The following is a 26301-nucleotide window of genomic DNA, read 5'->3' as shown; positions in this document are numbered from 1 at the left end:
TGTTTGTCTGTCAGTCTGTCAACAGTTCCTCTGATCGACTTCAGACTTGGTGGGTATTTTGTTTTTGCAGCGGTCAAAGTCGATCAGCGTGTTGCTTTGTCTGCTGTAAATCTGCCTGTACAAAGGGAAACATGCATGTTTTAGATGCAAACTCACAACATGGCTGCATTTTTGTGATTATGTGTATTTTATATTGATTTATTCTATTATGTTTTGTATATGAATCTTTACAAGTGTGTCGATACAAAGGCTTGATTAAAACAAAGGTCTCAGCTGTGCTGTTAGGGATGCTCTCATATTTGTTTCAAATGTAATAAATCAAAGGATTTCAGGCTTTTCATCCTTTTTATTTGTTTGGTTCTAACAGCAGCTGGATAAAAACATGCAGGTGATGAATATAATTGTGTGATATTATGAGCATTGTGAATAAAGAAAGAGCAGAGATAGTAAAAAGGAAACAGGTGATGGACGTGAGATTTTCAGAACAAAAGCTCCTCAGTGAGACGATCACCTGGACACAAGGTCAGGCAGCTGGGACTCATCTAGAGAGCAAAATGGAAAAGTGATCTGTGCAGAACATCACTGTTGATTGCAGTTATTTACATCAGACTTCTTCTCTGAGATAAGAGCACCATTTGTGGGAAAGATGACAGTATTTCCAGGCTGGATGCTGTTTGCAGGGAGAACTGAATGAAAGTCTCCTGCACCTCAGCGCTGAGGTCCACACCTGTGAACACAGATGAGGTCAATCTGCTGCAGCACGTAGAGCTTTACTGATCAGCAGGTTCAAAGGATTCAGCAGAGCGTAGAGTCAGAGCTAAATGCCACATCACCATAGAGTTTGTTAACAACAGCTTTCTTTGCCCTTTGTCTCGATGGACTGAATCAGGGATACTCGTCATACTTCACCTCAACCACGTCACTGAGAGACCCCAGCCTGACACAGCAGCAGAGATGATGAAAGCAGAAACAGCAAACAGATGCTTCAGTTGTGTTTCTCTCTGTGTGTGCACTCACGCCCACTTGTGTGTGTGAACTTTCCACGTACCTCAGCTTGTTTCTCCAACATGAGCCATCAGGGCTGAAAAACATCACTAACACATGAATTCTTTCTCTTTTTGTTATCACCTGTGATCATGTGTCTCATGTTTCTGTCATTCACCAGTTCTTGTATAGTTACGTGTAACTAGACTTCTGTGGGACGTAAATGATTGTTTTGTATGCAGATCTGTACAAAGGATGTAAACACTTGATTACAAAGGAGATCTCAGCTGTGTTGTTGTGGATGGACTTCAACGTATTTGTTAAAAAAGAGAATAAAGCAAAGTGTTTTAGCTGTTTGGGAGTTTTTGTTTGATTCGATTCAGTTTTATTTCTATGGAGTCAAATAATAAGAAAGGCTCTAGAACAGCCCTGAGTTTGTCCAGGTGACACTCCTCTGAAGAACAAAGACAAAGAGGAAGAAGGGGATTCGTTTTCAAGTCTTGTTTCTTTCAAAATAAAAGCTGAAATGTTTTGGAAGCATGATAATATTTCAGCCAGGATGCCGTCTCCAAGGAGACCTGCACCTCAGCGCTGAGCTCCACATCACGCCCTGTGAAAGCACAGATATAAATCTGCTGCAGTGAGAAGAACTTTACCCAACACAAGTGTAGAAGTAGACATTTGACTTTACCTACAACCTGTTAACAACAAAGCTTTCATTGCCTCTGTTGTTGATGTCATGTAGGACTAATCATACTTCACATCAGCCATGCACACGTCAGAGGATCTCCAGGCTTTCAGTAATAAAGCCAAGCAGATGATGTGAACATAGCAATAGTAAAACATGCATCATAATCAGCTGTACAGTGGGGCAAAAAAGTATTTAGTCAGCCACCGATTGTGCAAGTTCCCCCACTTAAAATGATGACAGAGGTCAGTAATTTGCACCAGAGGTACACTTCAACTGTGAGAGACAGAATGTGAAAAAAAAATCCATGAATTCACATGGTAGGATTTGGTATGAATTTATTCGTAAATCAGGGTGGAAAATAAGTATTTAAGTTTATTACTCTGTATCACACATGAGTGCCCGAGGGAGGCGGGGCTGACTGGGGAGACACAGGAAACAGAGAGACAGGGCTGACTCGACATGAAACGATGAAACGTGGGACACGGGAACAGAAACTAAACACAGGCTGAAATGAACACTGAGGGAGGGAGAACTAAGATTACTGAGAGCCTGATAAATAAGAAGAACAAAAACCAAGAAAAACAAGAGTCAAAGAAAACCAAAAACACAAAGCATTGGGCCAGGACCCACTGCTGTGACATTTATATGTGATAAAAACATTAAAAACTGCTCAGATGTTGAAATCTTTCTACGTATACTTTAGGTTCAGCTCTCCAGCCTGGCATTTGGTTAAGCATGATTCAAACATTTGATTTTGTTTAACTGGTTTTAATTATAGTTACTTTTTGTGAACATTTGTTGCAGCATTTAAAAATACATCATTTATTTTCAAACTTTTATTTGATTTAGAGCATCATATTTGACCAACGTAAATGTTTTAATTTCATATAAAATAACTGAAACAGTGAACTAAATATCTGAAATCTTTCCTTCCTTAAAAGTTATAATCCTACTTAAGTTATAGTGCAAACGCTTAAGCAACAAATATACTTGATGCTAATTAATTAATATTTCCCTTTGATGTTGCAACTATGCGGTCTCTTCTGTCTTTAAACAAAATAATATTTTCCAGTTACAGAAATCATAAAGTCCAAACTAAAGTGCTACTGTTGCTATATGCATTTTATATAAATCATGGATGATGGTACTGACATGAAGGAAGAGAAAGTTACAGGTTGCATCCTTTGACTTTGTCTCCGTGCCTTTGGGCCATTTTCAGAAGGACAGATGTTTCTGTTCAATTCTTAAATCAATTTTTTCAAACACAAACACTATTTTAAAGCTTGTAGAGAGTAAAATATTAATGATAATTATAATAACAATAATAAAAACAAAAGCTCTCAGATCCATCAAACCAAGCAGCAGAAAGAACAATAACTGAAGAGAAAACTTTAACCTTGTAGACTTCATTATGTTCCAGCTGCTCTACAGACGCTGTGACCTCGAACTTAAGCAGGTCGTAAAGTATGTGCAGCTCAATAACTTCATAATCAGACCCTGTGGTATTTAGGCAGCAGAACAACTAAGAATAACAACTACAAATAATGTTTTTAGGTTTCTGTTGTACTGCAAGGTTCTGTACAGGAGAACCAAACCAAGAGCAAATATTACGTCTCATTTACACCTGAGCACGAAGAGCCATCAACATTTAGCAAATTGAATCATCTTTGTTTAGATGCAAGAAGAATCATATAGAAATGAAAAAGTAGAAATAGAAATCCAGAGCAAAGATATCCTCTAATTCAGCGTAGCACATGTGCAGCTGCTGCGATTCACGTAAGCATTCGGCTCGTCGCTGTTGCAGATTTTTCTCTCGCTGTTCTGGCTCACAGCCCTGCAAACACAAAAATAAATATCCCCAAAGCTGTGAAAGGGAGCTAATTAGTAAGAGTATTGTTACTCTCCGCAAGAGTAGTCCAGCAGTAGAAATCAGTCCAATAACAAGGTGTGTAACATCTAGCAGGGTGACAGAAAAACCCAGGGTAACTTCTAAGGACCTCAACGTCTCTCTCACATTGTGTTTTTAAACATGCTTCCATTTGTCACTTCAGTCTTTACTCTGAAATACAGGAAGAGAAATCATGGCTGAAACAATTTCTCATGAAACCAGGGGTGTGGTCCAACAGTCAGTTTGGTGAGGAAGGTTCCTAACTGAGAGAAGTGACCCAGAAGTATCTGTGTAGCAGCCACAATGAATCCAGATCATGAGCTTTATTAACTGATCAAAGTCTCTTCTTTCATCTTCTGTATCATTCAGTTTGCATTGGTAATGCCCATTATTGTAATGCTTTTTTAAGACGAGCAAAACTTTATTTCACTTTGGGTTAGCTGGGATAAGTGATGGATGGAGGGAATTTTACTTCAGCCACAGAAATCCTAAACAGGAAGGAGGAGCAGAGTTACAGTGGATCACTATCCAGCAGGGAAACAAGGTTTATTTCAATTTCTTGGCCATGAGTGAGATTTACTGAGTGGGCAAATTAGGGAGACGACACCATCAGATCCCGAGCCCTCCATGTGTTAATCAAGAGACGGCTGCTGTGCTACATCCATAAATAATGAATAAATTAGGAGCTAAAGCTGAAAGGACAGTTTATTTGTACCATCTTCACGTGAACACATTCAAGAACATCACAGATGAAGAAACATTAAAAACTTCCACACTACATAAAGCAAGAAAAATAGTTTTTCTTTCAGGTGGTTTCAGAAAAACAGAAACATCAAACATCTCCAAGACTCTCTTTGAAAGAACTAAAAACCTTTGTTCTCATGCTCCAATCATGAGTGAACTCCCCGATGAAGCCTTGTGTGCTAAAACATGTCAGAGTTTTAAAGGTTAAACATGAGTTTCCAAAACGTTTTGCTGGAGAACAATGAACTATTTGACTGAGTTTCAATCATTTACAGACGAGCAAAACCAGGACAGAGAAAAAAGGACAAAACTGACTCAGTAAAACAACAGAAAAGAAGATCCCATGTAGATCTGTATTATGTAGAAGTTCAGCCCAGCAACCAGTTCAGTTCAACACAAGTTTAAATGATTCTATCTGAACTCTGTGGAGCCTGATCTCAAGCTTTTTGAGTCTGACACAGAAACCAGAGGATCTTTCTGTGTCTTCAGATTCACTGTGATCCAGTGATGGGAGTGATTTCAGCCCTGAGTGATCGCGCTGATGTTTGCACAGAGCAGACAATGAGGTGAATGTTTGGGCACATTGGTAACAGTGAAACAGTTTATTAGTAACGTGGGATCGTTTGTGTGCAGAGTATGAACTGAGATTCCTGAAGCTCTTGTCACACTGGTCACAGCTGTAGTTTCCTTCCATGTGTGCACGTTCATGACTGTTACGATTACCTGACTGTGAGAAGCTTCTCTCACAGTGTCTGCACTTGTGTGGTTTCTCTCCTGTGTGGACTCGTTTGTGTGATTTAAGCTGACCTTCAGTGGTGAAGGATGACCCACACTGATCACAGAGGTGCTTTTTAACCCCACTGTGAATCAGTTCATGTCGTTTTAAATCTCTTGTTGTGGTGAAGCTTCTCCCACATTCTTTGCAGTATTTCAGTTTGTCTCCAGTGTGTCTACGTTGATGTACTTTTAGGGTATTTTGCCAACTGAAAGTTTTTCCACAGAGGTCACAATGAAAGTCTTTCCCACCACCACAGTGATGACAGGGTTGAGAACTGGATCCATCTGTGTCGCTCTGCTTCTAAACAAAGACAGTGTAAGTCAGTCCTTCAACATTTGTATCCTGAACGTCGCCTGAAATAAAGAGCATCTCTGCAGACGTCCAACTACATTTGACTGTTTCAGTTAACACACTCAGTTTACTGGGCTGCAATAACTACAATACTACCACCATAATACTACAGTAATACTAAAATCATAACTGAAAGGAAAATCTGAATAATCACTCAGAGCTGCTTTTCCATGCAGTAGAATTGCTAACATGCTAACACAGTTTAATGAGCAGAGTTGTTCCAAACAGTCAGGCTAAAATGACAAGATAACAATATAAATACATACCTCACAGTAGCTGCACTTGTAGAGTCTCTTTCTGGTGTGGATCTGTTGGTGTTGTCTCAGGTGATGTGGAGCTTTAAAAGTCTTCTCACACAGGTCACATTGATAAGGTCTCTCCTCAGTGTGGGTAAACATGTGCTGTTGTAAGTGTGCGTCTGTTGTAAACTCTTTGCCACACTGTTCACAGCAGTACACATCATGTCTGGTGTGAATGCGTAGGTGTGTATTTCGGTACCCTCTCTGGCTGAAAGTTTTTCCACAGATGTCACAGCTGTATGCCTTAATTCCAGAGTGGGTAACTAGATGCCTCTGTAAGCTGCTACTGCGAGTAAAAGCTCTGCCACACTGATCACAGCTGTATGCCTTAATTCCAGAGTGGGTAACTAGATGCCTCTGTAAGCTGCTACTTTGAGTAAAAGCTCTGCCACACTGATCACAGCTGTACGCTTTAACTCCACTGTGGATGAGTTGGTGTTGTTTTAGGGAACCCTTCAAGGAAAAAGACTTTCCACACAAGTCACAGCTGAACGGTCTCTCTCCAGTGTGGATGACCTGATGCCGTTTTAGTTTAGCCCTCACAGTAAAACCCTTCCCACACTCGTCACAGGTGTGTTTTTTCTCTCCCTTTCTTCTGTGAGGTTTGTCGGCCTCCTGAGAGCGCTGACTTCTGGCTCCATGTTGGTCCTGCAGTGACAGAGATACAAACAGAGGCAGTGAGTGAAATGCAGTCGTGGAACAAACTCAACCTTCAAACTCCATTAACACTAGTTTTAAACCTGAAGGTGGAGCGTGGCACCAAACACCTTAAAGGTCTCTTATCCCCACCTGCTGGTAGTTCTAACACATTACATCCAACCTGCTGTTAAAGATAATTCATGACTGTTCAAACACTAAAATCATGCCCATCCCTCCTGATTGTACACACACACACACACACACACACACACACACACACACTATTTTATAATTTAGATTATTTTGTTGTTTCCTATTACATATTTCTATAATTTGTATAGATTTATACAGAATTATTCAGTGATAATAAATCCTATGTTTGTTTATTCTAAAGGAACCCCGTTAGCTTCCACAACAGATGTTGCTCGTCTTCCGTCAAATACTCACATAAAATATTACACAATAAAGTGGATTCAAGATATCCACATAATTTCACTCTTACATCCACAGTGAGGTTTCACAATTGTTCAAATATAAGCAATCAATAATAATAATAATAATATCAATAACATTGAGGCACATTACACAAATTTCAAAAACAAATCATGTCTTACAATATTTACAACAACTAAAAGCTCTGTAAATCGGCTTTTAAGTGTTCATTGAAGTTTTGAATAATTCTCTAATTTTATAAGGCAACTTATTCCACTTAAAAGTTGCTCTAAATGTAACAGTTTTACAAAACGTTACTTTTAACTCGAGCATTTACTAAGTTGCAGTTTGTTGAAAACTGTGTAATATGATGATGTATTTCATCTGGATACTGCAGCTGAGCAGAATAAATGTGGTGTGTTTAACAGAATTGCTTTCTTTAGAACTACAAGTAAGCCATAGAATATTTTAGCCTGTACAGGAAGCCAAGAAAGGTTATTATGCATTTGATCAATATTAGTATAGTATGAACATCTTCACACTAATCTGGACGCCTTATTCTGGACTAACTGAAGTCTGTTAAGATCTGTCTTATTAGCTGCTGACCAAATGATTGAACAATACTCCAGATGAGACATTACTAGTGCATTAATGACATCTTTCATAATGAAGAAGTGATACACAAAGAGCATTTCATAGCCATAGCTATGCCTTGTCGGCAGAGTTATGTGACATTAGTGATGTTTGTACTTTCAGCGTTAACTTGGTTTTAAAGCCTTTAAAATATACGCCGTTCAATAGTCGACCTTCATCTAACAGAGAATGTGATGATTTTGTGGATAATTAAAGTCAGTCATATATCCACAAACACAACAAGCTGAAAGTCAGTGATGCTGCTCGGTTTGCGGTCCTGAACATCACGGCACAAGCAGGATTCACTGCACTGTTAATGTTAGCTGTGTTATATTGCTGCCTCTGTTCGGTGGTGTCGAGCCAAACGCACTTTAACGTGTGTTTGAACGAGCTGACGGTTCACTCGTTAAGCTGAAAGAAAGATGCTTTAATCACAGCAGTCACACATGTGTCCACTGCACCATCTGGAACTCTTCTTGTTTACACTCGTAATAACACAAACACTAAATCCTGCTTCTCTGTGCTGTTGTGTAGCAGTGTGTACACCTGAGACTGTCACCTGTCTGTCTGTCCTGCACTCTCTCTCTGTTTCTTTCTCTCTGATTGTGGAATAAAAGTATGAACATGTGTTTATAAGTTACACTTGTGTTTGAATCCTGCAGCTTATCACACATTTGATTTCCATGTGTGACGACTGCAAGTGTGCAGAGTGAGGACAGACTGAGGGAGCCACTGCTGCACATCATCTGTGAGGCTTTGCAGCCCTGATGATCCACCAGGACAAACTCAGCAGTGTGTGAGGAAGAGGAGGAGGAAGAGCCAGCAGCTGCTGACAGATGGAGGGAATAGACAGACTGTTCCCTGTTTGTGAAGGACTGCTAGGAAAGTTAAACATAACTGTCTGTGCTGAATCAGTCTTATTAGGTAATGTTCAAATAATGTGATCATCCGAGTGTTTTCAGTGTGGGAGAAAGTACTCAGGGCCTTCAAGTTACACACTATGAAAGGCAGCAACAAGTTTAATGTTCAGAAACCTAAAGTCTGTATCAGCAGCAGGATGGAGCTAAAAATAAATGTTGGTTTCAGTTCTATGAAGCTTTGAGTATTTTGGATCAGTAGCTGCTGTGTTTGTTGCATCATATTGCTGTAATTGTTTATATGCTTTATATATTCTGAGCTAAGTTGATCTATAGTGTTACATCATATTCTATAAGGATGTTATGTGTTTGTAGACTTTCTGCCCAGTTTGACCCATTTAGCAGACGTCAGCCTGTTTAAGGCTCTGATATCTATTCTGTGTGACTTACAGCAGTTATGACATGGTCTGATTTTCTCACCCAATAAAGGAATATTTCATATATCAGTCTACTCTTCGTTCTATCAGACACAGTTATCACAGCTCCTACATTTGCTTTTTACACATATATGTAAGCATTGAGCCACATTTAGTACCAACATATTAAATGAACAATATTTGTCCCTTATCTATGATACATCTGTATACACACTGTCACAGATACTTGTCTGTGAGTGAAGTGATTAATATAATAACTATAATATTGGCCATATTATATTTACATTACCACAGTGAGATGACTTTAGTCTCATGAACAACATCAGCTAATTGTTATTTACAGCTAATCTTAAACGACTGTTCAGCACAGAAATGAAGCCCAACAATCATGTTTCACAGTCCTGTGGTCTCAGCCTCAGATACTCATCAAATCACACAGAGCTCATGTAGAAACAAATGAACTAAATATGTTCTCCTTCATTTCTGTCAAACAAAGCTGTATGAAACGTTTCCAGCTGTTAGTATCATGGTTGCTAGGCAACCTGGGCAGCGCGACGGAGGCTAGACGTCCCATTTCACGAGCCTACGAGCCTCGCACTTCGGCCTTAGCGGTCTTTGAGTACGCGGCCCTTGAGGACTTTAAAGCTGCAGAACCTGAATCGGGATACAGCCATGATGATCTCCAGCCTCGTGCTCGCCAACATTCTCACCTGAGTTAAGAAGACGATCACTGAAATGGTCTCAGCAGGTCCTTTGATGACAGCAATGAAATGCAGTGGTAAGGCTTTTTGGGGATTAAGTTCGTTTTCATGGCAAAGAAGGACGATGCAGTTCATCTGATCACTCCTCATAACATTCTGGAGTGCAGGCAAAATGCTATTATAAAAACTTAAGCAGCAACTTCTCCAGGTTCCAATATTTATGCAATTCTCAAACCTTTTGGCCACGACTGTATAACCTCTTCTGAAGTTTAGTGGATATTATACATGGTTATGCTCAGGATGTGTCGGCCAGTTTCCACTGGAAATGCCTTTTGGTTAAACTGTCAGCGAGGAATTTGCATTTGCACTGTTACATTTTTATATAACTTTAATGCACATAAACAACAGCTGCTTGTTTCAGTGAAAATACATTGATGGGTTTTTAATAAAGTTGTGCAGCTGTAAAGTATTTTGTCTGGTGTCAATTCTATCGTCAGCTACATCGTTATGGCAAATGTTCAAATGTATATGGTGATAAATATCTTTGGTCATATGGTCCTGCTCTGTCTGTCACCTTCTGTGTTGAGCTCATTGTTTCCTCTGTAGTGGCTGAGCTGAGTCCAAGTAGCTGAAAATGTTCCTCTGCTGCTCCGTCAGACTCTCCTCCTCCTGCTGATCAGCTGGGACACAAAACAGATCTTTGTTAGGCTCCACACTGCACTGAAGAGTCAAAGTGTCTCATATGTTCATCTGACAAGTAAAAGAACACATTTTTGTTTCCCGAGGTGGGCAACTTGTTGGAAACAAACACAAAAGGTTTGAGCACTGATACCTGCCATTGCTGGCATTGAAAGATGCAACGCCAGCAATGTGGATTGTCAAGACTCAAACCAATCATCAAGCAAAGACAACAGGGATCATTTGTTTCTGTTTATTTAGCATTCACAGCATTTGTAGTTGCCTCCTGTGCAGGGGAAGTCCACGCACACTGTGTGGTACCGCCATCCGCAGAAGGTGCATTCAACCTCTGTAAGAGAAACGAGGTTGTCTGAGACTGAAATGATATTCACTAAAGAAGTAGTGATTTGTAAAACTTCACATTTTGATCCGGGACGTACTCTGCATGAAAACAAGCGCTCACTCTTCCTGCTCAACAAATGACAAGGGCGGAGCCTTATACCACGTGATACAGAAGCTGTGCCGTGTGATGCTAAAATTAGCAGGGAAACAACAACGGAGAGCACGTCAGGGACTGTGCAAAACGAGGGATTTAGGAAAAGGAAGAGAGAGAGCAAGCAAGAGAGAGAAATAAAAGAGCAAGAGAGATGGAAGAGCAGGAGAGAGAGATGGAAGAGCAAGAGAGAGAGATGGAAGAGCAAGAGAGAGAGAGCCAGGGCATCGATTACTTTGCTCGCCCTGAACCTGCCATATTACAGGCCTTCTTAGATTACCACCCACAGCAGAACAGTAGCAGTGCAGTTGTGATGAGGGTGTTCAGCTGTAAAGATGGCACCAACAGGAAGTGGCTTACTTATTGCAAAGAACGCCATTTATTGTTCTGCTTTGTGTGTCTGGCATTTGCAAGGCTGACTGACACCAGCACATTTATAACAGGCATGAGTGACTGGCGACATATACATCTGCGCACAGAGGAGCATGAAAAGAGCAATACACACCAGACCTGTGCTGAAGCTTTTTTCTTAAGGTGCTCAAAAGGCAACATCAGGAGCTTGTTTGCTGGCAGTCAGTTGTCAGCTCACAGAGCACAAGTGAAAAAGAGACGGCAAGTTTTAGAGCGTATAGTGGATGTGATCAAAGTACTTGGGAAGAGGGGACTCAGCTATAGGCATGTGGAGAATGAGGCTGCATACACTTTAGGTGATAACACCATCGATCATGGTAACTTTCTGGAACTGATTGTGTTATTAGGCAAGTATGATATGTGCCTTGGAGAACATTTGAATGACTGCATTGAAAAAAGCAAGAAGTTGCATCAGACCAGTGGATCAAGAGGTAGAGGATCTCTCATCACCCTACTCTCCAAAACAACTGTCAACTCAGTGATTGATGCACTTGGCCATCTCCTTCAAGAGAGCATCGCCAGTGATGTCCAGAAAGCTGGGATGTTTTCTGTTCAGCTAGACACAACCCAAGACATCACAGGTTATGATCAGTGTTCAGTAATCATCAGGTATGTTACTGAGTCTGTGCAGGAGAGGCTTGTCTCCATAGTGAGGTGCGAAGCATCCACGGGGCAGTACTTTGTAAACTTGCTTTCTGGAGTTTTAGAGCATCTGAATCTAGACAAGGCCATGTGCATTGGGAATGCAACAGATGGTGCTTCAAATATGCAGGGCCAGTACAAAGGCTTTTCAGCACTTATGACTGCCCAGTCTCCAACTCATGTGCATGTGTGGTGCTATGCACACATACTTAATCTTGTGATTGCTGACACAACACAAAGTGTCATTGAAAGTGGATCACTCTTTAATTTACTTAATGACATAGCTGTGTTCATCAAGGAGTCCTATCACAGGGTTGATCTGTGGGAGAAACAAACCGAAAACACAAGACACAGACGCCTCAGTCCAATAGGTGAGACACGGTGGTGGGCCAAGCATGATGCCCTCCAGAAAATCTTTGGACATTTTGGGAAACCAGATGATGGCCTCTTCGTTGATGTAGTGCTGACGATGGAAGCCATTGAAAAGAGGGAGAAAGAAAAGCCAGCTGTTTGTGCCAAAGCACGAGGCTTTAAAGAGTGTCTCTTGAAGCATGAAACTGTGTTAACAGCACAGATATTTCTTAGAGTGTTTGAGCAAACAACTCCTGGGTGTGTGTTAACACACACGAAACTCTGGCTGATTGGGTCCCACACCCAATTTCACACCTTGGCTCAGGTGATTAGAGGATCATCAGGGGGTCCTTTTGTCCCTCTGTGGGGGTCACGGGGTCACTCCCACTAGGTTTATATCTGGGACTCTCCACCATTTGACCTTAGAACTGAAGAAGCTTCTCGGATGAGAGGTGAAACGTCTTCAAGCAACTTAAAGAAGTCCAGACGCTTTTCTTTGCAAGCTCCTTTGACTACGATGACCTGGATGACTGAGAACCTTCACAGACATATGATAACTGGAGTGTGCAGCGTTTCCATGAGCAGTTTTCCTGCATCTTGACTCATGTGTGTGGAGTGTTCATAGCATCAGCATCATGTTTTTGTTTATTTGTTTTGTTGGGTTGAAAATAATTAAATAAACGTGTGATCATGCCTATGGATCACCATGGCACATATCACCAGCCATATGATTTATTTATGCAGATGACAAAGTGAGTGTGAATGTGTCTGACATCACAGTGTTTTTGTGCACTGTGCAAAAGTAATTGCCTCTGATTGTGAGTGAGAGCAGTGATTTTGCGGATCACAAGCTATTGTAAAGGGAAAAAAAAGAGTGAAAAATAGACAAATTACATTGTAGACGAAGAAAAATAATCATAGGAAAAAGGTTTTGTGTTGATCAGCCGAAAAACAACTACAATGTCATTTTCTGCTTTTAAGAAAGGATTGTTCACACAAACACAGAGAGAGAGAGAGAGATGTGTTGATTAAGCAGTGATGATGATAATGAACATGTCTTAGTTTGTCACTTTCAGGTGAAAAGCAGACCTGAATCAATTTTCCACATGCAGCGGTCGGAAGAAAGTTATAGTTTAACATCATTGGAAACGTTCAGGCCAAGTTTCTGGCTGACTTATTTACAGCACCATGTGTTTCTCAACCTCACAAGCAAGCTCACACCTCCCTGAAGACAAGGAATGCAGCTCCAAAGCAATAACATGGCAGATAAAGAGACAGCAGCAAAGTCCTGAACAAAAAGTCCCAGCGAGCAGCAGCAATGTGGACAAACAGCACCAGAGAAGAAGAGCAAACCCATCATCCTGACTGATCGGATGAATGGCACTGTGTTTCCAACAAGCTGCAACTTCACTATGCATGTGAAGAAAACTTTTGAGGAGAACTGAGGAGACTGTTGGAGTTTGACATTTGCCACCTGTGGAGTAAAATGGCAAGAAGAGACAGTGGAACACAGGACAAAGCTGAAGGAGAACTGCCGGCTGTGAACTGTTGAAAGTGGGAGAGGACAAGAGAGTGAGATGACAAAAGAGTGAGAGAAAGTGGAAACACAGAGGAATGCTGTTATTAAATGTGGGAAATCAAAATTTGGGTTAGCAAACCTGGGGAAAAGAAAACTGACTGCTTAAGTGGGAAAATTGTGAAGGAGTCTGAAACAAATAGAAACATACAAAATCACACAAACAAGCAGAACATGCATTAACCCTACTAACAATTCCAAACACAAAATGACTCATGAAGACTCATAGCACATTAGTTAAGAAATGATCAAATAATAGCAGAGAAGTGTGTAGGAAAGGCAGGTTTAAGAACATGCTCTGCTGGAGATGCAGCTCCACAGACATGCATTAGACCTGCCTAATAACACAAACACCCATGCAATGAAAATTAGCTTGTTATCTTTCATCAGTGTTAAAATAGTGTCAATTTAGCAGACACTTGTTATCAAATACTGAATTTATCCTAAAGAAAAAAAAATTGACTCTCTAGGTTGCAGGACAACAATTTAACCTTTGTGGGGGAAAAAAGATCCTGGTTTGACCAACCAGTGATCAGACAATAAATTTAGTGTTAAAATGGTAAATTGGGAGAAGCTTCCTGCTTGATTAATGCAGCAAGTAATTTACTGTATGAGGGAAATTCTATTTTTGTGATACTATTTTGAACATGCTTTCCTGTTGTCCTGTCAACTTAGTGGGTTAATAGCTGATATGCAAATTAGTTGATCGGTTTTAGATTAATGAAAGGTGACTGAATTCTAGCATGAGTGAATGAGATGTGTTGGAGTTGTTGTGTTGAGTGGAGACTCTAAAACACTGAGTTTCCTGCTTTGATGTGCGAGTGAATTCTGTATCTAGATACACAACTCTGAATACGTCAGAACAAACTTCTTTTATGAGGTGCATGACAGCATGTCACATGTTTTATGATGAAGGGAAAAGGAAAATTGAATAAAATAGATCTGTGGCCTAAATGAGTGAAGAGCACAGACCTGGTGATTAAACTCATAGCTAATAAGACATTAGGGTTATGTTGTGTGTTGTGCAGCTAATGGTTGGCTTGGAGTGAATCTAGCTGATGATTTTTCTTCTGTTGTGAAGTCGAGCCTGCCGATTAGTATGATGGTATGATGAACCATGCTAATGGTATGATTTACCCTCCTGAGATGAGGAGTTTGTGTCATGACTTAACAAGGCCTTTTTATTTTGATACTTTCACAGTGCACTGAAAGTTTTGTTTGATAATCTCTGTTATTTTTCATTTTATCTTTTGAACAGGCACTGATTTTGTTTGTCTATTTCTTTTCTTTAAGCAGATCTGCACGTCAGAAATTAAAAGTGCTATACGACCTGTCGAGAAAGCCTTACAAGTGAGTTTTCTCCACATTAAAATGGGCTCAGGAGAAAGCCACTTATTTGGGACAATTATTAAATGAATGTCCCAGCCTAAACCGGATTCAGCAAGGTAATCCGATCTAGAAGTTCTTTTTCTTTTTGAAATGACGTCATTTTGCTGGAAGTGGAAACTAAATGCGACGACAGGTTCCACTATCAGCAAAGAATGAATGAATGAATGGAAATAAAGAACAAACTGACTGACTGGTAAAAGCTGACAGGACATGACCACGACTCAAGGTTAACCTCCACCTAGACAGGACAAAAGGGTGGATGAATTTATGTGTTTTTTGTTACAGGAGCAGAAAGATGACAGCAACATTCGCGGTTGCATGACGATTTAATCTTTTAAATGCCATCTTTTCTGTCTGTGAATTTACTATGTGTGTGTCATCCACTAACTTGCGTTGCTCACAGACATTACTGTGAGAAAGTGTACACACCTGCGCAGCGCTAACATTTACATTTCTTTTTACAGCAGATGATTAATCATGTGTTTGATCATGTGATTTATAAGAGGATTAGTTAATGTTTTCCTACTACAGGATTTCTGGGTTTATATGTGACTGTCATTCTTTCCACAGCTAGGGTTGGCTACCTTTATGGTGTTTTTATGGCACCTCTGGAACCTGTTGACCTGTGTCTGACCTCCGTCTGACCACAGTCAATGTGTATTGCTAATGTTTGTTTCTTTGAGAATGCTGTGGAGGATTCGGCACAAGCGGACAAGTGACATGAGTAAAACAAATAAGAGGTTACGGTGTTTCTGGGAAAGTTGAATATGGGCTCTTAGCTGGCCACTTTGAGCCCATAGGGATATATGAGTGGAGTGAATTTGCTTAAGAGAAGTCACCGATTACATTAATGTTAACTGAGCACATGGGATGATCCATGTCTGAGGCAAATTAGGGAAATAATTGTAGTTTCCCGATTTGAGAAAACCTGCACATGACACTTGTCTTGCTGATGCTGAATGCTTATTACTCTTCTGATATATTGTTTATAAGAGTGAAGTTGATTTTATTGTATGCAGGCTCCTGGTGGAGCCAGTTTTTAAGACAGGGATCCTGGTTTGGTGAGTTGACGCATGGTTGTCCATGCGTCAAGAGGTGGGGTCCAGAATTAACATTAAACAATGTTTACTATTATTGTTGCAGTGATTTGTGTGATTAGCTGTTTATTTACAAGTATTAAATCTATGCAAGTGGTGCATCCATGTTCAGATGAGGCTTTGATGGCCTATTAGTGAAGTTCACTGAACTAAAGAATGTGGTTTGATGATTGTTGACATGCTCTCCAAATAGAAGTCTTTCTGAAATACAGGTGCAGCAGTGAGAAGCGAGAAACATTCCAGGCATAGCCCAGGCAGTGGTTGAGGTCAAAGGTCAAGCTGGTTGGGGCCCATCATGAGATCAGACCTTGGAGCCACAGCAAGGACCATGAAACTGCCTGCAAAATAGCGGAGAGACCCTCCTGGATTTATCAGAGCCACTGCAAAGAGGTCGAGGTCCCAGGAAACCCCAGCACCCTCAAGACAGCACAATAGAGAAATCTCACACTTGGTTGTTTCGGTGGTGAGGGGGGAGTGCTGATTGAGCCCCCGTAGGGTAAGCTCGCACTTCAACCTCCAGCCTCTGATCAACTCTAGGGCAACCAAGTGCGAGGCGTGACGGCTGAATCAGCTGAACCAGGAGGAAGGCAGAGAAGCTGAGTGTTTTGAGACAGATCCAGCAGGCCCAAAATCAGGACTATCCATGACGAGAAGGAGTGCCTGAGAGGATCGTCCACAGGATGGGAGCTGAGGCCAGGAGAGAGACTTCAGGAGGATCAGAGATCATCTTCAGCAGCGTTGGGACAGGAAAACTCGAGGGATGACGGGAGCGTGCCAGGCTCCATCGACAGCGCAGAAGGAGTTCGAGGATGACATCATGATTCTGTGAAAAGCACAGGAACCAGAAGCTATGGTGGTGATGACAGCAGTTTCCTATGAACATCACCTAATGCTGTGCCACGGTACTGTGAATACGATGACACTCTGAAGGCTGCTGGGATCACAACAGCAGTAAGATAATGGACACCTGCACCCTTTCCACAGAGGTGTTTCTCTGCAGAGCGTGGACAATGAAGGAGTCATAAATATCCCTCTCACAGGACGAAGGCTTGAATGAGGTGATGGGGGTTGGTAGAGGCCATAAAACTAGAGTGCTGAGAGGTCTGCAGCTTTGGAAATAGCTGAGACCCATGTTGACAAACAACAAAACTAACTAGTATGTTTGAATGTTTATTCTACATACATTCGGACTCTGGTCCTATGGACAGTGATGGAAACAACTGGAAGAGACATTCATGACGCCCTGCAGAACTCAAACCACCCTGCAGAGAGACATGTGATTTGCACACCTGGAGAAAACACCACCAAGCTGAGATGGTTTTGAAAATGTTACTTTCTTATTTTCACTATTAAATTAACAATTTCTTTGTTTGTTTGTAGGATGCAGTTTTCCATGAGATGAGCTCAATGAGGAATGGGATAACCGCTAATACATTTGTTAAACTGTGTACTTTTTCAGTAATTTAGGGTGATTTGACATATGCTGAATATAACAATGTTTGCATTGAACCTGTCAGACATGAGGTATTCGTAACTGGGGACTTTTCAAGCATAAACGTCAATAAGGGGGGAATGTTAGATTTTGTATTGTTGATTGTCATTTATGCTTAGAAACATTTACTCATATATGCTTAGAAGTATATAATCATTTGTAGATTGAAAGGATGTCTCATCCTAAAAGAGGTGTGTATTAACTCTGTGTAGAGGGGGGTGCATACATTCCTCTACTCAGTATCCTTGGTATAAATCACATACTCCCTAGGAGAGTTTATCTTTGATTTATGGTATAGCAAGCACACGTATATCTGTTTACGTATAAGAGCCTTTTGTTAGATGGACCCAGACGTCCTGGCACCAGCTAGCACCAGAGTCTTCACAGGGTCACATCTTGACCCCACACAGATCTCACACACACACACACACACACACACACACACACACACAGGCAAGGTACTCTTTGTTTGTATGTAGACGTCATATGTTAATGAACCTATGCATATTCATGTAACCTCAATAAAAGAACAGTGGTACGGGAGAACGGACGAGAGCAACTGGGGTCAAGCGAAGGTAACGAGGTAAGTTCCATGTCTGAGTCAGAGTCGTCTGGGCAGTGTGCCATTGCGATTTCAAAAAAATTAAGCCGCTCCAGGGCACAGCGCAGTTATTGATATAGCAGTAAAAGAGTCAGTTAGGTCAGACTAGAAAGACAAAACTGCAAAAATGCGTTCAAGATTAAATTGAGAAAAACCACATATAAAATTTCGCCCAACAACTGAAATTAGACTGGAGTGATCAGAACCATGTTATTACAATAGCATGTCTGCAACACTAGAGCTCAATGCAAGATTAGTTTTAAGTCGTTTCGTTATACTGAGCCGAAGACCAGCACCAACGGTTGTAGTCGGCCAAGCTATCACTTACATGTGCTACAGTCAGTCTCAGCAGAGGGAAAGGGGAATGAAAAGCCAGCAGAAATGTTCATGTCCAGGCTCTCCACAGAAGAATTAATCCTTAGAAGACGAAACCAACAACAAATAACAAATCCACGGAGTCCATTCGCGTCGCGGAGTCAGCTTCTCTCTTTTTCTTTCTCCCAAGCGGAGCAGCGGCACACCACGGTATCCAGAAATTAGTCGGGTCCCACCTGAGCTGAGGCTGCAGCCATGGCTGGAGAAAACGTCCGAAACTAGCAAAACTGGGGGGATTTCCGAGACAGTTCACGTGCTAGAAGAGAAGAATCCTCGGCGGGATGCAAAAATCGTCTGAAGTCCAAGGGGAAAATTCGGGCGCCAGTTGTAACGTACAGTGGAGATGAAGCCAGCCGTGGAGGTGTGCAGGTGGATAGCGAATGAGCAACAGCTTCTGACTTTCCAAAAAGTACTAATTTATTTACAATATCAAAAATAAAAGTGCTACCTCTACCACACATTACTAAAGAGCACACTAGTCCGCGTACACACGGGAGAATCCATTACAGGAGGAGTGCGAAGAAGAACAAAAAGGGGGTGACACCAGTCGTGAGACAGGAGGCGCCGCCATGTGGTGATACACTGCATTACAATAGCAACTGTTACAATATAAATATTGTTCTGAGAGGCTTTTTGTTGGTTGAGTCTGAAATTGATTGTATGTACAATTCATATCCTTATAAAACGGCAGAAATATGGTGTTTTATTAATAAACTTACATTTATGGCAGTGGCATGTCTAGAAAATTTTTGTTGGGGGGGCCAGGTAGGGGCACAGATTTGGAGAAGGGTGGCAGATTTAATTGGCAGATAATGTTTAAAAAAAATTCTACCAACCATTAACCATAATTCAATAATCCTGTAAACCTAATAACCGAATGCGCTTTTAACTCTTATTAGAATGAGATTTTAACCACTCCGGTGCAAAGTTTTTAGATACTGCGTTGATAAAGTACAAGAGATACAATCAGTGCTTTGTCAGTGTTTACTCAGCATTCAAGGACAGCAATATTTGCATAGTGTTTTTACTGACATATAGTGCACATATGTTTTGGGCAAAAACATTTTTGAATATTAAAATACGAACATTTGTAGCAAACAATTGACAAATTAGCCAAGGCCAATGCAAAACTTTATCTGCCTGTTAAAAAAAGAAGATAATCTTCTCACAAACTGGTGTTTGATTTTGAAACAGGAAAAAAGTGGGGAAACAACTGAAAAGACTAATATTTGAATAAAACCTGAAAGCAAGTAAATACTTTCTTTGCTTCCTTATGGTCAACTTTGGTAATATTGATAAAGAACAACACTGGCTGATGATGAAATACAGTCAGCTGGCATGGTGACACTGCCAGTATTAACCTGCAGGGCTGGACCGGTACAGAAAATCGGGCATTTTGACTACAGACCGGCCCACCAGGTATTAAAGCCATAAAGCCTTTGAATGAAAACAAATGCTGTTGTGACAGTGATGTACAGTCTTGTTGGTATATGTATGATTTCTATACATTTTACGTCAGATAAAAACTTTGGTTGTAAGATTTAGATAATTATTTAATAAAAGCTGTATTTTAAATGAGAATAAGAAAGAAAAGTATTTCTTTGTGCCCCCCTCTCCCTGTTAATGCCCTACCTGGCCCCCTGGCAACACTTTGCTAGACCCGCCCCTGCACAGTTACCAGCTGTCAGCTACGTAAAAAAAGGATCCTGGTGTTGTTTGTCTCTCAGAAACAGTTCATAACTTCCCTTCAACTCATTCATGTCACCTAAAAGGTAAACCTGTTTCTCCATCACCTGTTCAGCTCTGATGATTCAGTAAGGACATCTCCTGGTTTCATCTTCATGTTTCCCTCTCACCACATATACAAACCGACATCATGACCAGCAAAGTGGGCGATAAATAAATGAGAGAGAAAAGCCGATCAGCTGATCATTGATCAGTTTCATGATTGAAGTAGCAGCAGGAGAGAGAGGGTGAGAGAATGAGAGAAGAAGAGGCAGCTGTGCAGCGTAACGACAGAATAACTCCAGCTTTGTGTCTTTTTCCATTCTAGCTAAAGTCCAGGACAAACTGCGTCTCTTCTCAGCTCAATACGAAACGTGTAATATTTTCTCTGAATGAGGGACCATTCCATTTTTAAGGAGTCGTTGGCATGAATAAAATAAAGTTCACTATCAGTAACATCATAGCACCCACCCAGCTGTATAAAAACTCCATCAAGCTGGCTAGAACGCAGTACGAGTTATTGCAACTGAGGGTAAAAAGTCAGCACAACGAAAATAAACTCCACCTAAACTTAGTTTATATCTGACCCAGATAGACTGCAGGTCATAACTTCTTACCTGAAGTTCAGTTCACCTGACACTCGGACTGGCGGCTGCCTCGGGTCTCTCCTCCTGCCTCTCCTTCCCTCATCCACCTGCTGGCCTCTGTGGAAGCCCCGCCATAGCCACCACCAAACAACTGAGTTATTTTTACACATCGACCTGCATCTTATAACTCATAACTCTTATGTTAGCTGCCCTCAGTAGCATACTGTCTGAAATATTCGACGGCTGCAAAAATTCTTTAAGTGTTATTTTTTCCTTGGGATTCTAATTTCACCGAAGTTTACTAAACTCAACAAACTTAATATTACTTACCGGGACATTTATTCTGTCCTCATTTTCTTTCACCGAAAAATTGTTTCCTGCAGTGTTGTCCTTCGTGCTTGGCTCGCCTACCTTTGCTAACGTGATGCGCATAGCGCAGAAGCCGATGCTGCATTCACTTACACTCGGATATCTGAGCTTCACCGTGAAAACATAATCGGACATTTGATATTTGATTGAATTTTATTGTTTTACCTTTGGGGTGGCACCTGGGGTGGCCAGTCTGGTTGGGGGGGTGGCCTGTGCCCCCTCAGACCACCCCGCTGGACACGCCATTGATTTATGGATATAAAATAGCTAAAAGTATTAACATGCCTCAGAGAAATCACTAATAACACTAAGGGCTGGACGGATTTGATTTGCATTCTTCAAGAAGAGTGTGGTGTCATCAGCTAGCTGGCTGATGATGAGCTCCTTATCAGCTGTGCTGATTCCTTGTATAACAGGTCAAATCTCGGGGTGGAGTCTTAATCATTTTAATTGAGCTATTGCCATTCGTGTACAAGGTTTTGATAGCTTTACAGAAAAATGCCAAATTTTTCCAAAGAGTGGAAAATAAATTGATGTTCAATTGTATCAAAAGCCTTTTAAAAATCCAGGAAGAGAATGAAGCTATAGTCAGATACCAAATCAGAGTAATCAAGTAGATCTAAAACCAGTCTCATGTTCTTAGAAAGGTGTCTGTTTCTCATAAAGCCTGATTGTGTCTCATCGATAATTGTGTCCAAGAACTCTTTCATTCTGTTAGCAAGTACTAAAGCCATAATCTCATAGTCATCATTGAGCAGACAGATGGGTCTCCAATTATCAATAAGAAGTAAGTCTTTGTTTGGCTTTGGAATAAGTGTTATGAGACCCTGAGTAAGAGTAGGAGGGAGGATGTTATTCTCTACACTTCCTATGAAAAGCTGCAGTAAGAACGGAGCCAGGAGATTAGAAAATGATTCATAAAACTCTGCAGTTAAACCATCTGTGCCGGGAGATTTGTTGGCCTTAAGTGCAGAAATAGGATTACAAACGTCCTCCACAGTCAGAGGGCTGTCACAGTGACTTCTATCTTCCACAACAATAGTTTTTAGGTTTTTAATATTATTGAGAAACAGCGTTGAGACATATATATATATATATATTCTACTTTTCTAAATGATTGACTATTTCAATGGAGAACCTAAATGACACGGACCCGTGTTTGTTATTACATATCTCTATTTTGAATGTGACAAGTCTATCATTGCCTGTTATTCATAGGTATTAACAGAGTTTTTGGCCTTTTTTTCCTCTATAACAGTTAATTGACTCTTTACAGTGGCCTGCTATGGTTAATAATAACATGTTCAGTCATGAGTGAAATCAAAGCTTTTCTTCACTTTAGCATTTAACATTCCCAACAATATAATGTGATACCTTAATTAAAACACAGCTAATAAAACACAATTTTCTTAATGCAAACATCAGTGACTCAACATTAGCAACCAAAGGGTTCAGTCTGCAGCTCACACTCATGTGAAGCTACAGCCTCCCCCTTTAGTCCCTGTCATTCTTCTGCTCCTGCACAAACAAAGCAAGACAAAACCTCCACCCTTCTTCTACAGGCTGGGTGAATTGTTGTGGACATTCACTAATCCTAAAGTCGGCACCGTTTTTGTCTCAGTATCAAGTCAGTTAAACTTTTAGTCGTCAGTCCATCACAGTCCAGTCACATGCATACATCCACACACATTCATACCAGATATTGCTGATAATGGAGTCTCACGCGCAGCCTATTCGAGCCTCCATCACCAGCAAGATGACGTCATCATTTTAAAGGAAAACAGCTCCTTGTTTTTGGACTGGATTGACTCGCTGCAATCCTTTTAGGCTCAGGACTTCTCATGTGATCAATGTCACATATCAGTGAATTTCTCCCAAGCCCATTATAATCATGGAGAAAAACACTTTGCCACTGTTTCCAGTAAGAATATTTTATAGCGCTTTAAAGTTCAACCTCTCAGGTCTGGATTAAAGAGCTGATTTGTTAAATCGGGAACTCACAAAATACCAAAATATCACCAGCGGTGGATCACACCTCTCAGATGTTCTTATCTCAGTGCACTGTAACAAAAGCACAAACAAACGCAACCAATAAAATACTAATAAAGTAACAAATACTGGGGCCCATTGCAAACATGTCCAAGCATAAAACCCATCTTTCTCTCTCTTAGAGAAAGAAAACAATCCAAACCTCACTGATAAAATCAACCTAGTGTCAAGCAAAACCCAAAAATCAACCAAAACTTCACCAGAAAGTTTTCCTCCCTCCCGGGACAATATTGTGCAGGAATACAGGCACCGTAACTCCTTTTTGCACTGACAAAAACATGTTGGATTGACTTGATTCAATAGTGGACACTGGTTGCACACAAAGGTTTTGCTTTGGCAGAAACTTAAACAACTGAGTTAAATCAACACAACCTTTTCATATTCAGTAAACCTGCATGTTGTGTTCATAAAACACGATTGAAACATGTTCAGATGGAGTAAGTTGAGCTCCTGCAACATTTTAATCCTTCAATTGAAATTGAATGGGTCTACAACAACTACCATCCTCCTATCTCTATCCTGGTTGCAGCAGGGCTGGGAAATAACCCTGAAGTGATAGGTTACCAGGCAGGGTACACCCTGGACAGCTCACCAGTCTATCAGATAGAAACACACAGCCGTTTACATTCATGGATAATTTAGCCCAGGACCTTCTTACTGTGGAGCAACAGCACTAACCAGCATGCCAACAATGGAGGAAATACAGGAAAGCTATGATTTCCTGTATTTGAGGCAGAATTCTTTTGTTCTTGCCCTTGACAGGTTAATCCACAATAAATAGCAACAGCATGCATGTGGTGTGTGTGTGGTTGTCTGCCTCTTATAACTCCAGTGATTTTCCTGTAGTTTGAAATCTTATGCGGTGTTGACACAATAATTTGTTGTAAACCAGGAAATTCCCAACTGTGGTAGAAAGCACAGCTTAGCCTTAGCAAATGTTCAAAGAAAAGTCGTCACTTCCTGATTTCTGCTTCACTGATAAATATTGTCACACTGGGGTTTTTGCAAATGATATCAGTGAGCACTGTGTGGCAGCTGGAGTCAGACAACTGAAGCTCCCACAATCAAGACCACAAACAGCTTTCAAAGGAGATTTGAAGCTTTTCTGGCAGCAAGCTTCATGATTTATGGGACTGGAACTGGAACAGAAACTACCTGATCACCAATGGTGAGCTGGGATGGAATTATTTTTATGACATTTTATCAAAGTTATAAATAAGCATGCCCATTAACACATAGTGAGTGAGCATGTTGTCTTCCCACGCAGTGAACAGCGGACGCTAATGTTTTTGTCACTTTTTACAGAGTCAAACTCAAAGTAAGGTCAGTGCTTCCACGCTTTAAACGCTGCACGCTCACACTCTCTCCACACTCGATAGATTATCCATTGTTCATCTGCACACAGCTGCGGTTTTAGTAACGCAGTAACGCAGCGTGCTTACGGGAAAGTAACAGTAATCTAATTACCTTTTTTGCAATAGTAATCCCTCACTTTACTCGTTTCTTGAAAAAAGTAATCTGATTACTGCCCATCTCTGGTTGGAGCTGTGCACTTGTGGGTTCCACCTTGTGTACACGTTTATCTTTGCTGTGTGTACTTGTACCTCTGAGTGGAAGCTGAACTCTTGAGTTCGAGTATCGAAGCATCAGCTGTGACGTTAAAGTCCAAACAGCTCGTTCATTTGACGTGCAAATGAACGAAGGTAACGCCGTTTTCATGTGGATGTGTCACTGAGACACTTTCCACATCCACAGCTCACAAAATGGGAAAACTATAGAAGTATAACAATGAAGAAGTTACTATGTTACGGGTCCCAAGGATGAAGACCTCGATGACAAATATGTTACCTGTAAAAGCAGGTGAAGAGCAGAGTAAGGAAGACACGATGCGTCTCTGCTTTCCTCCAGAACGTGTCTGAGTCTGATTTATTTCACACAAATAAATGCTATAAAACACTAAACATGAGCTTTCAATATACTGTTCAGCTGGTTCCTCATTCACATCAATGACATTTACTTATTTCACAACATCAGTGAAATATACTCTTTTTAACTGGTTCAGTTTCTCAAGTTCACACTTCTTTCCATAACAGCTACATCCTTTTATCATATCAATAAACACATCACATTGTCTTCTGCAGTGTCTTACTGGCTAAACAGTTCTATTCAATAACAGCATTGGTAAATACATTACATTTGTTCCCTCCAGTAATTTACTGGCAAAATCACTATTTAGTGCATCATGAAACACAGCTTGTTGAATCAACCCATGAATGCCTCTGTTAGCTACACAGAGTTGCTCAGAGTGCTTGTGTTACACTAGCTAATCTACTCAGTCACTTTAACAGAACTATTAACATTCACATCTCACAGAACTGATTTGATTGGAGCATTACAACACGTTTGCACAGAGCATAGGAGCGCACTGACTCTGCTTCACGAGCGCTCCACCTAACGAGCGGGCTCGCGGTGCGGTCGCGCGGGACACTCCTCTGGTTTTCTCCCGTGTTTACATATAAATAACTTTGGCGGACCGCCTTAACTCTCCCATTCACATTAACGTGGGTAACCATGGTGACAATAAACAACATTTTCGGTGCGAGCACCGTGTACCGACCTGTAAAAGCAGGTGAAGAGCAGAGTAAGGAAGACACGATGCGTCTCTGCTTTCCTCCAGAACGTGTCTGAGGAAGCAGCGGAAGGTGGGCTCCACTTACTGCTCCCCGAAACCCCGGAGCAAGCACCAAAGTTCCGCCCTCACTGCTTTCTAACATAAAATGAATCCCTGTTACATGGATTTTCTATCCTCTTAAAGAAACTGAAAATAAATACATATAGCAATGAAAAATGTCCCGTTACATGAGTGTTTTACACAAAATAATATTCATGTGGTCATTCCCTCACAGGGGTGCCACAACTACACTGCTGTTTTGACAGAGACACAGTGTGTTTATCTAACTTGGCTGAAGCCAAAGTTCTCCAGACAAATTCAGTCTGTTTCTGCCAAGTGTGAACTCACTGGATGAGCGCCA

The 26301-nt window shown here is 40.9% G+C and overlaps 1 protein-coding gene across 4 annotated transcripts; it reads right to left on the bottom strand.

Moving 5' to 3' along the window:
- Positions 1–4250: 4250 nt before the first annotated feature.
- On the bottom strand, positions 4251–25937 carry LOC146672552 (uncharacterized). 4 transcript variants are annotated; one of them, XM_085401309.1, is made up of 5 exons: positions 25118–25937; positions 20882–20968; positions 10009–10114; positions 5703–6383; positions 4251–5385 (listed from the first exon to the last, which is right to left on the bottom strand). In XM_085401309.1, the coding sequence occupies exons 3-5, from the start codon at positions 10024–10026 to the stop codon at positions 4693–4695; spliced, it is 1392 nt and encodes a 463-aa protein (XP_085257435.1). In that variant the 5' UTR covers positions 10027–10114; positions 20882–20968; positions 25118–25937; the 3' UTR covers positions 4251–4692. The 4 variants fall into 4 exon arrangements, with proteins under 4 accessions (XP_085257435.1, XP_085257433.1, XP_085257436.1 ...); XM_085401307.1 differs by lacking the exon at positions 20882–20968; XM_085401310.1 differs by lacking the exon at positions 20882–20968 and having other exon boundaries at positions 4251–5382.
- Between the last annotated feature and the right edge of the window lie 364 nt (positions 25938–26301).

This window comes from Rhamphochromis longiceps, linkage group LG3 (assembly GCF_057381845.1).
Source record: "Rhamphochromis longiceps isolate RC_006_pf linkage group LG3, R_longiceps_female_GT1.1, whole genome shotgun sequence".
In the NCBI taxonomy this organism is placed as follows: Eukaryota; Metazoa; Chordata; class Actinopteri; order Cichliformes; family Cichlidae; genus Rhamphochromis; species Rhamphochromis longiceps.
The sequence above is the reverse complement of the archived record's forward strand: the minus strand, read 5'-3'. Positions and strand labels throughout refer to the sequence as shown.